The 15,760-nt window shown below is 43.5% G+C and overlaps 1 protein-coding gene and 1 pseudogene across 1 annotated transcript; both read left to right on the plus strand.

Moving 5' to 3' along the window:
• Positions 1-6,210: 6,210 nt before the first annotated feature.
• Positions 6,211-8,664, plus strand: LOC135506802 (E3 ubiquitin-protein ligase TRIM39-like). Its single transcript, XM_064926182.1, has 2 exons — positions 6,211-6,373; positions 6,782-8,664. The coding sequence occupies exons 1-2, from the start codon at positions 6,244-6,246 to the stop codon at positions 8,407-8,409; spliced, it is 1,758 nt and encodes a 585-aa protein (XP_064782254.1). The 5' UTR covers positions 6,211-6,243; the 3' UTR covers positions 8,410-8,664.
• An 894-nt stretch (positions 8,665-9,558) lies between these two features.
• On the plus strand, positions 9,559-15,667 carry LOC135506803 (E3 ubiquitin-protein ligase TRIM39-like; annotated as a pseudogene).
• The last annotated feature ends 93 nt before the right edge of the window (positions 15,668-15,760 follow it).

The raw sequence follows: 15,760 nt of genomic DNA on the forward strand, positions 1-15,760 counted from the left end.
CTGAACAAGGTGGTCGGCACGTACAGCTGCAGACGGATGACTGCCCGCTGGCCCCTGGTCGTCTTCCACAACATCCTCGACGTGTCCTCCTACAACGCCTTTGTCATATGGCGCGAGATCAAGCCTGACTGGATGCCTCGCAAGCGGAACAAGCGCAGGTTGTTCCTGGAGCAGCTGGGAAAGGCGCTCGTCAAGCCGCTGATCCAAAGAAGGCAGCATCTCCCACCGAAGCACCGAAGTGGCGTCAGCGCTCGTCAAAGTCCTACAGGGTGCTACTGCGGCTCGTGATCAACAGCGCGAGGAGCCCGCCGTTGGCCCGGCCGCTGCCCCGCTCGCTGCCCCGGCCACCAGGGCAAGTAAGAGGAAGAGGTGTCAGCTCTGCCCACCCAAGAAGGACTCCAAGACACAAACGGTGTGCTGCAGGTGTAAGTCATACATCTGCAAAGGCTGTTCACACGCATACTGTCACACTTGCACACATTGGGGCTTTAGCCAAGACGGGACAGGGTGACCCGGAGGACGCGGGGTCTAGACACTTTACAAGGACGATGGGTGGGTTAAAGAGAGTGGTTTTGTAATTTGATGATACTATATTTAGAAAGAATCTAAGTAATTTCAAGTCTCATTCATGCAGTTTGTTTAATAGGAACTATGTCATATAAAATATTTCATATTTTAATATTTTATAAAAATTTTAGCTTGTGCCCTCAAAAGTAACTATACCTCAGCAATTTATAATTATTTTTACAAGAAAGGTTAGCTTTTAACCGTCTTTTGGAGTATGCAGCATTGCTAGTTGTTGCTTGTCTTCTCATTATAAATACTTTCTTTCGGGGATCATGTAGATTACATTTTAGATTAAATGTAGTTACATTTATTAACACATCACAATCACAAGCGTTTAATTTAATTTAATATATTGTTTTATTGTTGCGTATACAGTGCATTCGGAAAGTATTCAGACCCCTTCACCTTTTCCACATTTTATTACGTTATAGCCTCATTCTAAAATATATTATTCTTTTTTTTAATCCTCATCAATCTACACAATACCCCATAATGACAAAACTGCTATGAGACTCAAAATTGAGCTCAGGTGTCTCCTGTTTCAATTGTTTTTTATTGATTTTATGTTATTTCACCTTTATTTAACCAGGTAGGCTAGTTTTTACAACTGCGACCTGGCGAAGATAAAGCATAGCAGTGTGAACAGACAACAACACAGAGTTACACATGGAGTAAACAATAAACAAGTCAATAACACAGTAGAAAAAAGGAAAAAAAGAGACTATATACATTGTGTGCAAAAGGCATGAGGGGGTAGGTGAATAATTACAATTTAGCAGATTAACACTGGAGTGATAAATGATCAGATGGTCATGTGCAGGTAGAGATACTGGTGTGCAAAAGAGCAGAAAAGTAAATAAATATAAACAGTATGGGGATGAGGTAGGTAAATTGAGTGGGCTATTTACCGATGGACTATGTACAGCTGCAGCGATCGGTTAGCTGCTCAGATAGCAGATGTTTAAAGTTGGTGAGGGAAATATAAGTCTCCAACTTCAGCGATTTTTGCAATTCGTTCCAGTCACAGGCAGCAGAGAACTGGAAGGAAAGGCGGCCAAATGAGGTGTTGGCTTTAGGGATGATCGGTGAGACACACCTGCTGGAGCGCGTGCTACGGGTGGGTGTTGCCATCATGACCAGTGAACTGAGATAAGGTGGAGCTTTACCTAGCATGGACTTGTAGATGACCTGGAGCCAGTGGGTCTGGCGACGAATATGTAGCGAGGACCAGCCGACTAGAGCATACAGGTCGCAGTGGTGGGTGGTATAAGGTGTATGAGGAGGCTTTGTTGCGGAATAGAAAGCCGACTCTAGATTTGATTTTAGATTGGAGATGTTTGATATGAGTCTGGAAGGAGAGTTTACAGTCTAGCCAGACACCTAGGTACTTATAGATGTCCACATATTCTAGGTCGGAACCATCCAGGGTGGTGATGCTAGTCGGGCGTGCGGGTGCAGGCAGCGAACGGTTGAAAAGCATGCATTTGGTTTTACTGGCGTTTAAGAGCAGTTGGAGGTCATGGAAGGAGTGTTGTATGGCATTGAAGCTCATTTGGAGGTTAGATAGCAGAGTTTCCAAGGAAGGGCCAGAAGTATACAGAATGGTGTCGTCTGTGTAGAGGTGGATCAGGTAATCGCCCGCAGCAAGAGCAACATCATTGATATATACAGAGAAAAGAGTCGGCCCGAGAATTGAACCCAGTGGTACCCCCATAGAGACTGCCAGCAGACTGGACAACATGCCCTCTGATTTGACACACTGAACTCTGCTTGCAAAGTAGTTGGTGAACCAGGCAAGGCAGTCATTAGAAAAACCGAGGCTAATGAGTCTGCCGATAAGAATATGGTGATTGACAGAGTCGAAAGCCTTGGCCAGGTCAATGAAGATGGCTGCACAGTACTGTCTTTTATCGATGGTGGTTATGATATCATGTAGTACCTTGAGCGTGGCTGAGGTGCAGCCGTGACCGGCTCGGAAACCAGATTGCACAGCGGAGAAGGTACGGTGGGATTCGAGATGGTCACTGATCTGTTTGTTGACTAGGCTTTCGAAGACCTTAGATAGGCAACTGATCATCCTTGAGATGATTCTACAACTTGATTGGAGTCCACCTTTGATAAATTCAATTGATTGGACACGATTTGGAAAGACACACATTGTTCTATATAAGGTCCCACAGTTGACAGTGCATGTCAGATCAAAAACCAAGCCATTAGGTCGAAGGAATTGTGGGTAGAGCTCAGAGACAGGATTGTGTAGAGGCACAGATTTGGGGAAGGGTACCAAAACATTTCTGTAGCATTGAAGGTCCCCAGAACACAGTGGCCTCCATTGTAAAATGGAAGACGTTTGGAACCACCAAGACCTTTCCTAGAGCTGGCCGCCAGGCCAAACTGAGCAATCAGGATAGAAGGGCCTTGGTCAGGGAGGTGACCAAGATCCCGATGGTCACTCTGACAGAGCTCCAGAGTTTGTCTCTGGAGATGGGAGAACCTTCCAGAAGGACAACCATGTCTGCAGCACTCCACCAATCAGCCCTGTATGGTAGAGTGGCCAGACGGAAACCACTTCTCAGTAAAAGGAACATGACAGCCCACTTGGAGTTTGCCAAAAAGCACCTAAAGGACTCTCAGACCATTAGAAACAAGATTCTCTGGTCTGATGAAACCAAGATTGAACTCTTTGATCTGAATGCCAAGCGTCACGTCTGGTGGAACCTGGCACCATCCCTTACGGCAAAACATGGTGGTGGCAGCGTCATGATGTGGGGATGTTTTTTCTGCTATACATGTGCATGTGACAAATAAAAATTGATTGGATTTATTAAAAAAAATTCAAAACGTTTTGCTGCATTTGTTACATTCAGTAAATGATCTGACTATTCCTGGACAATGTGGGGTAAATGAAACATAATATAAGAAAAAATGGACACACACATCTCCAAAGTATTGCCAATGCACATTTAGGACTCAAAGAAGAGTCTTTAACTATAAGGTGCTTTTTTAGGCTCTCCTATCCGTGCCATTGCGGAACTAGAGTAGTTGTTTTGTTTGGAACACAACCCTGCATCCCCACCATCACTCACTTGCTGTTGTTGTTTATGCAGTTCAAAAATAAAGCTTGTTCTATTGCCAACACGACTAGCTAGGACGAGCCATGAGTGCATTCAGGTGCTTGTTCTGCTGCAAAATTGCTTCACATTAGACAAACATAGGCTCATTCTGTTCAGAACAGGGTATGATGCCATGTCATCTTGTAACTGTACATCACACATAGTGATCAAAAACGTTGACACTGTATAGACTTGAGATTTATGATATGGAAATATAAAGTACACATTTTGGACGTACAGGTGTTTGGTTTGCTTGTATGACATCAAAGCGGTACTTATTATAATCCTCAATGCCTCATCTTCGAAAATACATAGAGACCTCTTAATTTACAGCATTTCCCTCACTCAAACATCCAAAAGTTGCCCAATTAATGGGAGGGATGGAGGCAACTTCTTGTCGCGTGCAGTGTGGCACTTCAGAATGACTGTCAGTCAAAACCCGTACAGCATTGCAAGGTGCAGAGCCTGAGCTCTGACACCATTTATAGCATGTTAGTGTACAGCCATTGCGTTCCAATTTAAGAGCTTATCAGTCCTGAAATTGTCAACCTGTATACAGGTACGAATGTAAAGGGCTACCACAGGCTTAACACCTAAAAAACAATGTATTCTCTGATTTAATGGTTTTGTTTACTGTTTATGGGCTTCATCTCATGACCGTCACGGGCTAATCCCTTCAACCAATTGTGTTACTTTTCTCTACAAACTCATGGAGAAAGAGAGAGAATGGAGAGAGAGAGTGACCGTGTGTGCATGTAGATATGATAGTCTAATTTACTGTAATATGTGCATAAACACTATTTACCATATAGAGAAGCAGTAAAAGTAGTACTGGGTAAAAACCAATCAATCAATCAAATGTATTTATAAAGCCCTTTTTACATCAGCTGATGTCACAAAGTGCTATATGGAAACCCAGCCTAAAACCCCAAACAGCAAGCAATGCAGATGTAGAAGCACGGTGGCTAGGATAAACTCCCTGAAAAGGCAGGAACATAGGAAGAAACATAGAGTGGAACCAGGCTCTGAGGGGTGGCCTGTCCTCTTCTGACTGTGCCGGGTGGAGATTATAAGAGTACATGGCCATTTAAGTTCAGATTGAACATCTTGAAGGACAAACGTTCATGGATGACCAGCAGGGTCAAATAATAATCACAGTGGATGTAGCACGTCCGGTGAACAGGTCAGGGTTCCCTAGTCGCAAGCAGAACAGTTGAAACTGGAGCAGCAGCGTGACCAGGTGGACTGGGGACAGCCAGGAGTCATCAGGCCAGGTAGTCCTGAGGCAAGATCCTAGGGCTCAGGTCCTGGGGAGGGAGAGAGAGAGGAAGAGGGAGCATACCTAAAATCACATAGGACATCAGATAAAACAAGATAATTAAACCAGATATAACAGACTGATACTAGCCCACTGGCACATAGACTAATGCAGCATAGATACTGGAGGCTGAGACAGGGTTGGATTGGGGGACACTGTGGCCCCGTCCAACGATACCACCAGACAGGGCCAACCAGGCAGGATATAACCCCGCCCACTTTTCCAAAGCACAGACCCCACACCACTAGGGGGATATCAACAGACCACCAACTTACTACCCTGAGACAAGGCTGAGTATAGCTCTCGAAGATCTCCTCCAATGTATGAGCAAGAGGGGGCGCAAAACCGGACAGGAAGATCACGACTGTGACTCAACCCACTCAAGTGAAGCACCCCTCCTAGGGACGGCATGGCAGCCAGTGACTCATCCCCAGTAATAGGGTCAGAGGCTCTCAAAGAATTTATAAAGTCTTTTTTCATCAGCAGAGGTCACAAAGTGCTTATACAGAAACCCAGCCTAAAACCCTAAACCCTAAACGGCAAGCAATGAAGATGTAGAGGCATCTCCATTGTAAATTAGTCTCCATTGTAAAATAGACTGTTGTCAATGATATAGCGTGGAATCGTAAGAACAATCCACAACTCAGATGACAATAAATCGGATTCTGATAAAACACTGAATTGATTCACGTATGTTAGACACTTCTTCAGGCTCCACAAGCAGCAGATGCAGGCTTTCGGCATACAGCGAGCACAGGCATTTTCCTACAAACAGTAGAGGGCCAAAGGATATTCTGCATTTTTGTCCCTACCCATCGTCTGACTTGATAAACTGGTAGTTCGTATAAGTGAAATTGGTCATGTTTAAAGGCACAGTATGGGATATTTCTTGCTTATTCATTAATGGTCTAATATGCCAAGACAACCAATGTGGAATTAGAATTCTGTTGTTGTAGATGACAGAAAACCTTCCATACACCTGCAATAAATAGGTCCTTGTTTCACATTTCTGATTCACACTCATTCTGTCTAGACTAGTAAAATAATTATAAATCTATTGTTTAAACTGTTCAACCCTGTTTGTATTGAGATAAGAAAACAATGTATCAAGGATGAAGAGAGATCAGCCATGTGAAGGGTTCATTCTGTTCCAGAGCACAGAGCAGCACTGGGTGGGGAGGAGCATGTTGATGTCACCTTACTAAAGTGAAACTGAAGTTGCTAGACGTGCTGTATGTTGCACACATGAATACACTATTTCAAACTCTTCAGAAATCTCTCTTAAACCGCTACACAGTCTCCGTTGTTTTTAAAACTACAGTATATACAAGAGAAAAATCAGAAAACACGCCCTCACAATTTTACACAGACACAGGTGAGTAGAGATTTACAACGATCGATGAAGAAATATTACTGTGTATATTTATTTTATGGTAATCTCCTGTTTTCTTCATCTACAGTAAGTAAGTATGTTTAACTATATTTAGTAAATTCACAAATTTATACTGCATGTAGTACGATTAAACAACTTTAATCAAGATTGGATAATCTCCAGGGACCTGTGCCGTGTTGACAATGTCACTGAAACTATCGAGAGCTGACTCATTCCAGGAAATGGAAAATGCTCCATTATATTGTATTAATGACTGATTGATTATAATCTGGAGCTGGAGTCTATTTTTATTTTGATCTGAAGGTTTGCTGCAATTTGCTAAATAAAAATGTTGAACTTTAATTCTGCTTTACATTTTTGAATTTGATCTCGCTCGCTCTCTCTCTCTAGATATGGCTTCCTCCAGCAGTCTCCTGTCTGAAGAGCAGTTCCTGTGTTCTATCTGTCTGGATGTGTTCACTGAGCCAGTCACCACTTCATGTGGACACAACTTCTGCATGGCCTGTATCACAAAGTACTGGGATAGCAGGGACCTGTACCAATGTCCACTGTGTAAGGAGACGCTGTACAGACAACCTGAGCTTCGTGTCAACACAACGTTAAGAGAGGTTGTAGAGAATTTTAAAAAGATGAGAGGCAGAGGTAAAGACGAATCCCCTCCTAAACCCGGAAAAGTGCCCTGTGACGTCTGCACTGGGAAGAAGCTCAGTGCCATGAAGTCCTGCCTGGTGTGTCTGGCTTCTTACTGTGAAAATCACCTGGAGCCTCATCAGATCGCCCCAGCCTTAAAGAGACACAAACTGATCGACCCTGTGGAGAACCTGGAAGACAGGATCTGTAAGAAGCATGACAGACTCCTGGAGCTTTTCTGTAGGACTGACCAGACATGTGTGTGTCAGTTCTGCACTGAAGGAGACCACAAGACTCATGACACTGTCCCTATAGAGGAAGAGTATGGAGAGAGGAAGGCTCAGCTGGGGAAAACTGAGGCAGAAGTGCAGCAGATTATCCAGGAGCGACTGAAGAAGGTTAAATACATCAAACACTCAGTAGATCTCAGCAAGAGAAATGCAGAGAGGGAGATAGCAGACAGCATACAGGTCTTCACTGCTCTGGTGCGCTCAATTGAGAAAAGCCAGGTTGAGCTTGTTAAGGTGATTGCGGAGAGGCAGAAAGCAGTAGAGAGGCAGGCTGAAGGGCTCATTAAAGATCTGGATCAGGAAATCACTGAGCTAAAGAGGAGAAGCACTGATCTGAAGCAGCTCTCACACACTGAGGACTACCTCCAACGTCTCCAGAACTTCCCATCCCTAGTGTACAAACATCCACCCACCAAGGACTGGTCTGAGATCAGTGTTCACAGTGCTCTGTGTGTGGGGACTGTGAGGAGAGCTGTGTCCCAGCTGGAGGAGATACTGAATAAAGAGATGGAGAAGCTTCCTGAAGTCAAACTGAAGAGGATTCAGCAGTATGCAGTGGATGTGACTCTGGACCCTGATACAGCATGTTCCATTCTCATCCTGTCTGAAGATGGGAAACAAGTGAGAACTGGAGACACGGAGCTGAATCTTCCTGACAATCCAAAAAGGTTTAATCAGTATTTAATTGTCCTTGGAAAGGATGGCTTCTCCTCAGGAAGATTTTACTATGAGGTGACGGTTAACGGTAAGACTCGGTGGACTTTAGGAGTGGCCAGAGAGTCCACTGACAGGAAAGGGGAAATCACACTGACACCTGAAGATGGACTCTGTGTTGTGTACCAAAGGGATGTAAATGTGTACAAAGCCAGTAACTCCCCGCCTGTCCTCCTCTCCCTGAGAAAGAAGCCCCAGAAGGTGGGGGTGTTTGTGGACTATGAGGAGGGTCAGGTCTCCTTTTATGATGTGGAGGCCAGGTCTCATATCTACTCTTTCACTGGCTGCACCTTTACAGAGAAACTCTTTCCATACTTTGGCCAATCTGCTAATGATGAAAACTCAGCCCCTCTCATCATCTCTCATGTCAATCACACAGGTTGAATCAATGATGGAAAGGGAACAGATAATTAACTAATTACATTCACAAATCATTGAATATATCAGTTTAGAAATGATCATATTTAGCCAGTCGACACATGATTGGAATTTCCATGGATGTCCTCTGTAATCTCATCATCAAATGAAAATGTAAACTTCTTTACTCTGTTAGGGACAGATTGAATATTACTGGAGAGGGGTGGTCCAAAATATGGGAGCTTTGTCAAACCTTTTTCATTGCTTTGGTTGTGTGGGTTTTTGGGGGTGACAGGGGGAGGGTAGTGTGTTTTTGGGGGTTACAGGGGGAGGGTAGTGTGTTTTTGGAGGTGACAGGGGAAGGGTAGTGTGTTTCTGGGGGTTACAGGGGGAGTGTAGTGTGTTTTTGGGGGTTACAGGGGGAGGGTAGTGTGTTTTTGGAGGTGACAGGGGGAGGGTAGTGTATTTCTGGGGGTTACAGGTGGAGGGTAGTGTGTTTTGGGGGGTTACAGGGGGAGGGTAGTGTGTTTCTGGGGGTTACAGGGGGAGGGTAGTGTGTTTTTGGGGGTGACAGGGGGAGGGTAGTGTGTTTTTGGGGGTGACAGGGGGAGGGTAGTGTGTTTTGGGGGTGACAAGGGAAGGGTAGTGTGTTTTTGGGGATTACAGGGGAGGGTAGTGTGTTTTTGGGGGTGACAAGGGGAGGGTAGTGTGTTTTGGGGATTACAGGGGGAGGGTAGTGTGTTTCTGGGGGTTACAGGGGGAGGGTAGTGTGTTTCTGGGGGTGACAAGGGGAGGGTAGTGTGTTTTTGGGGATTACAGGGGGAGGGTAGTGTGTTTCTGGGGGTGACAAGGGGAGGGTAGTGTGTTTTTGGGGATTACAGGGGGAGGGTAGTGTGTTTTTGGGGGTGACAAGGGGAGGGTAGTGTGTTTTTGGGGATTACAGGGGGAGGGTAGTGTGTTTCTGGGGGTTACAGGGGGAGGGTAGTGTGTTTCTTGGGGTTACAGGGGGAGGGTAGTGTGTTTTTGGGGGTGACAAGGGGAGGGTAGTGTGTTTTTGGGGATTACAGGGGGAGGGTAGTGTGTTTCTGGGGGTTACAGGGGGAGGGTAGTGTGTTTCTGGGGGTTACAGGGGGAGTGTAGTGTGTTTTTGGGGGTGACAGGGGGTGGGTAGTGTGTTTTTCCCCAGATTTACATTCACCATTCTGCTCATATTTTCCATACAAACAATGGCTTGACTTACTTTTGGTATTACCCTAATAAAGTTTAGAAACGTTTAGGAAGGATTGGTATGGTGTGGCTATCATTAAGCCTTAGCTACTGCAGGCCTGTGATATGAAGGCAGTGTCCCCCTGTGCTCCAGGTGAGGGAGATAGTTTCAGGCCTACCAGAGTTACTCCATTAATCTACCAATATAATGCTCATCGTTATACAAAATATTCAGATTGAAAGCCTATAAATTTGCCCTCCTTCTGTGTGTCTATATCCGTGGAGCAGACGCAGTAGCCATCTGCCATAAAGAAATGCATGTCAGTGTCGTAGCAGGCCACCAGCATCTCTCTCTCTGGGGTTAAGCTTATTTTCCTATATATATGCTACGTATATATAGATTTATTAAAATGTTAATATCATACAGTGTATACCTAAGCCTATTGGCCTTTGCATAAGCAATGCCTTGATACGTTTAGTAATCAAATCTCTGACAGCTGAACCGTGAGGTGGACAACTATTATTTTAGGAAAGTACCCCCCCAAAAATAAAAATAAATAATTGGCTATAAAGTTTTGCATATGCTACACATCGCAACACAATTAATAGTGTTTCTGTAAATTGTTATAGTCTGGTTTTAATTACATGTAACTATGGTTTAATTAGCCAACATTCCTAATTTATTGAAGGTGCTGGCTGTCCAGGTTGGATTTGAATGCATATAGATGTTACATTTCTCAAATGTCTGGTAAATTAAAGATTTTCCTGTCATGTTGTCCAGAGCCAGAAATGGCACATTGAAAAAGGTTTTAGAATCAATTCAAACAAACCTTTGTTTCATCACAAAACCCGGAGAGCAACCTTTGTCCAGTGAAGTCCCCAAAGCATATTGCATGGAACAAACAGTTACATGACCTACAGCAAGTTAGCATTTCTGACATTTTAAGACCAGTAATGATTTAGAACCACAGAGAGTTACCGCAAGACGCAAAGAAAACAGGAGCTGCCTCCACTATTCCAGCACCATTTCAACTTAAACATTTCAACATCATCTGATGCTTAGTCTAATTCAGTGACAACTAAAAGATACCAAAAAACAATTTAGTCCAATCAACGTAAGCTAAATATGATGTGGCTGTCCATGGTTCTAATTTCTGTGTGTGTTTGTGTGTGTATGTACAGAAACTCCAATGCCATCCTCTCTTTCATGGAGATGAAACGGTCTATCACTCTGTCAAACAGTACACACTTTGTTTTTTGCCGTCCTAGGCTACTTGGCTACAATGCTTGCTCGCTAGTTTAAGTTCATTTCATGGGCAACGTTAGCTAGTTACAGTAAGAATAGCCTTCTATATCTAGCAACATATTGAACTTCCATCCTCTCAGGCCAGGGGCACTATGTATGTATGTATGGTTGGATCAGAATTGCCATTTAAATCAGTGTCCAGTATGGAGAATTAAGTAAAACCACAAGTCCAAATCCCTATCTCCAGGAAAGTGACAATTTTAGCTAGCTAGCCACCGGAGGACAACAACACAAAGAGATGCAAGAATTCAAGTTGTTTCTGTCAATGACGTATGCTCTCGAAGCGATTGGAGAGAAGCCAATTCCAAACCAGCTTCTATTGACACTTTTTTTTGGTGCGCCAGGACCATTCATAGTAGAGCTCACTCAGGTTAGCACTGATTGGCTATTATTTCATACTATTTTATCAAGGGAGGCCAAATGCCCGCTGGCATCCCTTGCATTCAATGCTATGGGCGGCAACAATGTCATACTCTTTTGGACCAGACAGCATCAGATAGATGGCCTACACATACTGAGACAGAGCGATGCTGTTTCACTCGTGCAGAGGTTTCTCCAGTGAGATACATTCAGCCTCTTGGGAATTGAAGGAAAATTATGAAACTAAGAGAGACGATAGATCAATTATTTTATATGTTTTTATTTTTCTCTTGGGCCATGAATATATGGACACAGAATTACAATCTCACGAAGCAGTAATGACTCAACGGTGCCACGATTTGGGGATTTACATCCTGTACAGGTCCAGAACGATGTACCTATTTGATTGTATTTTAACCCAAGCTCAAGATCACAGTCTGGGCATCGTAAAGGACCATAACTGTATTACCGTTATTGCTCTTTGTTTTTGTTGTCAATTGCCTGTCAGTGTTGTTTTATCTGTTGTTGTTTATGGATGCTGTGTGGGTTGTCTGCCACCAAGTGGCATGTTTTGTCATGTCCTGCATTTATGTTTTATAAACTCCAATAGAATATATGAAAGAGACAAAGTCAATGAGCAGTAATGATCAAATATTGCCACAATTGAAGGGATTGTCAATTATGATCATGCGTTGCCTTTAACATAAAACAACCTCAATATTTGTAGGAGGTACATTAGACACTTATTCAGGCACCACAATCAGCAGATGCAGGCTTTCAGCATAGAGCAAACACAGTGAGTTTGTTTAAAGGCACAATCTGGGACATTTCTTGCTTCATAATTAATTGTCAAATCTGCCAAGACAGCAATGACTTTTTCATCCCAATGTGGAATTAGAATTATGTTGTTGTTGATGTCAGAAAACCTTCCATACACCTGAAATAGGTCCTTGTTTCACATTTCTGATTCACACTCATTCTGTCTAGATCAGTAAAACAATTACAATCCTCTTGTTTAACTCTTCAACCTTGTTTGAATTGAGAAGGTAAAACAATGTGTCAGCCATGTGAAGGGTTAATTCTGTTCCAGAGCACAGAGCAGCACTGGGTGGGGAGGAGCATGTTGATGTCACTTTGCTGAAGTGAGACTGAAGTTGCTTGACGTGCTGTATGTTGCACACATGAGTAAACTCTAAAACACTTCAGACATCTCTCTTAAACCGCTACACAGTCTTCTGTGGTTAATCACAGTACATACTAGAGAAAAATCTGAGGACACGCCCACACTATTTTACACAGACATGGGTGAGTAGAGATTCACAAGGATCGGTGAATAAATATGACTGTGTACATTTATTTGATGGTAATCTCCTGTTTGTATCTATGATGGTAATCTCCTGTTTGTATCTACAGTACCCATGTTTAACTATGTTTCGTAAATTGACTAATTTGCTCTGTATGTAGTACGGTTAAACAACTTTTATCAAGATTGCTTAGTTTCCCTTAATGCCGTGTTGACAACGGCACTGAAACTATCGAGAGCTGACTCATTCCAGGAAATGGAATAGGCTCATTTGAAAAAACATATATATTGTATTAATGACTGATTGATTATAATCTAGAGCTGGAGTCTATTATTATTTTGATCGGGAAGGTTTTCTGCAATTTGCTAAATAAAAATGTTGAACTTTAACTATGCTTTACAGTTTCGACTTTGCTCTCTCTCTCTCTCTAGATATGGCTTCCTCCAGCATTCTACTTTCTGAAGACCATTTCCTGTGCTCTATCTGTCTGGATGTGTTCACTGAGCCAGTCACCACTTCATGTGGACACAGCTTCTGCATCACATGTCTCACAAAGTACTGGGATAGAATGGACCTGTGTCAATGTCCACTGTGTCAGGAGAAATTCTACAGACGACCTGAGCTTCGTGTCAACACAACGTTTAGAGAGGTTGTAGAGAATTTTAAAAAGATGAAAGACAGAGGTAAAGATGAATCTCCTCCTAAACTCGGAAAAGTGCCTTGTGACGTCTGCACTGGGACAAAGCTCAGTGCCATGAAGTCCTGCCTGCTCTGTCTAACCTCTTACTGTAAGATTCACCTGGAGCCTCATCAGATCGCCCCAGCCTTAAAGAGACACAAACTGGTCGACCCTGTGGAGAACCTGGAAGACAGGATCTGTAAAAGCATGACAGACTCTTGGAGCTGTTCTGTAGGACTGACCAGACTTGTGTGTGTCAGTTCTGCACTGAGGCAGACCACAAGACTCATGACACTGTCCCTATAGAGGAAGAGTGTGGAGAGAGGAAGGCTCAGCTGGGGAAAACTGAGGCAGAAGTGCAGCAGATTATCCAGGAGCGACTGAAGAAGGTTAAAGACATCAAACTCTCAGTCGATCTCAGCAAGAGAGATGCAGAGAGGGAGATAGCAGACAGCATACAGGTCTTCACTGCTCTGGTTCGCTCCATTGAGAAAAGCCAGGCTGAGCTGATTGAGGTGATTGAGGAGAAGCAGAAAGCAGTAGAGAGGCAGGCTGAAGGGCTCATTAAAAATCTGGATCAGGAAATCACTGAGCTAAAGAGGAGAAGCACTGATCTGAAGCAGCTCTCACAGACTGAGGACCACCTCCAACTTCTCCAGAACTACCCATCACTAGTGTACAAACATCCACCCACCAAGAACAGGTCTGAGATCAGTGTTCACAGTGATCTGTGTGTGGGGACTGTGAGGAGAGCTGTGTCCCAGCTGGAAGAGACACTGAATAAAGAGATGGAGAAGCTTCCTGAAGTCAAACTGAAGAGGATTCAGCAGTATGCAGTGGATGTGACTCTGGACCCTGATACAGCACATCACAAACTCATCCTGTCTGAAGATGGGAAACAAGTGAGACGTGGAGACGTACCACAGAATCTTCCTGACAATCCAAAAAGGTTTGATCGTATTGCCATTGTCCTTGGAAAGGATGGCTTCTCCTCAGGGAGATTTTACTATGAGGTGACGGTTAACGGTAAGACTCGGTGGACTTTAGGAGTGGCCAGAGAGTCCATAAACAGGAAAGGGTTTGTATCACCGAGCCCTGAATATGGACTCTGGACTGTGGTCTTAAAGGATGGGAATCAATACACAGCCTGTGCTGCCCCCCAAGTCATCCTCTCCCTGAAAGAGAAGCCCCAGAAGGTGGGGGTGTTTGTGGACTATGAGGAGGGTCAGGTCTCCTTTTATGATGTGGAGGCCAGGTCTCATATCTACTCTTTCACTGGCTGCACCTTTAAAGATAAACTCTTTCCCTTCTTCATCCCCAGTAATAATGATGGAAAAAACTCAGCTCCTCTCATCATTTCTCCTGTCAATCACACAGGCTGATAAAACAATGGAGAGAGAGAGTCATTTCTCAGTTATTGCCCTAAATTGTCATTTGTGTTAAAATGTTTTGAGCTTGTAATGTACCATAATGCATCTTTGAACATTTATACAAAGGTATACTTAATGAATACAACCAAGCTTTGGTGTCACCCTGTCTCAAAAACAGATGGTTTTCACCGCTTGGAACTATTGGAAATGAAGCTTTTCCTCCTTACTGTGCATGTAGTCGAATGTGAGAAAGTTCTTGCCTTTGAGCTGGTTTTTGGTTTGTGACAGTGAATGTAATAGAGGACGTACTTTTCCTTTGAGCTGGTTGTGGATGTAGGTGAGGATGAGGCCAGGGATCTCCACCAGGGGGATGATGGAGTCTTTGGCCACGTTGCCCAGGTTTTAGTGGGACAGTTACATCATAGAGGATGGGGGTCAGGGCCAGCTGAGATGTATTCCTGATGTCCACCACAGGGTACAGGTAAAGAGGAGTTTGAAATAGTATAAGTGGTACACTACATACCTGGGTTCAAATAGTATTTGTTTTCTTTCACATACTTTTGCCGTTTGATTGAGCAGGTATGGAGTGCCAGATGGGCAGGGTCTGTACTTTAGGGACTATTCCATTGGTTCAACCGCATCAGGCGAGATCAATGAAGTCCACTGCATAAACATGTTACACAACATATTCTGAGTTGAACTCTGCTTTCATTTATGAATACATATACACTTCTAGGCAATTCCTTTTTCTACAAACTCAAGCTTCATTTTGGGATTGTCAGTTATGATCATCCATTGCCTTTGACATAAGACAAACCAAGGACTTGCAGGACCTGCATTTAATATGTTCAACGACTATAAATATTTAATCAGAGTAAATGCCTCTTTCATATTTGATCCACTGTAGTAATGAGTAAAATGATCCTGTTAAACCTATTGCACATGGATTCAAGAAAGCCTCTGCAATGCCTTTGGTTTCCGTCTTCTGGTTTGGTTTTTCAAGTAAAAGTCCCTCCTCCATGAGTCTACAACAATAAACAAATGGAGTGTTTAATCTTTACTATTGTCTTCATCAGCACCATCATTTTGGGTGTATGACTCTAGATTATGGAGGTAAATGAATGTATTCTCTGTTGGAAAAGCTTTGTTAACT

Source organism: Oncorhynchus masou, chromosome 20 (assembly GCF_036934945.1).
Source record: "Oncorhynchus masou masou isolate Uvic2021 chromosome 20, UVic_Omas_1.1, whole genome shotgun sequence".
In the NCBI taxonomy this organism is placed as follows: Eukaryota; Metazoa; Chordata; class Actinopteri; order Salmoniformes; family Salmonidae; genus Oncorhynchus; species Oncorhynchus masou.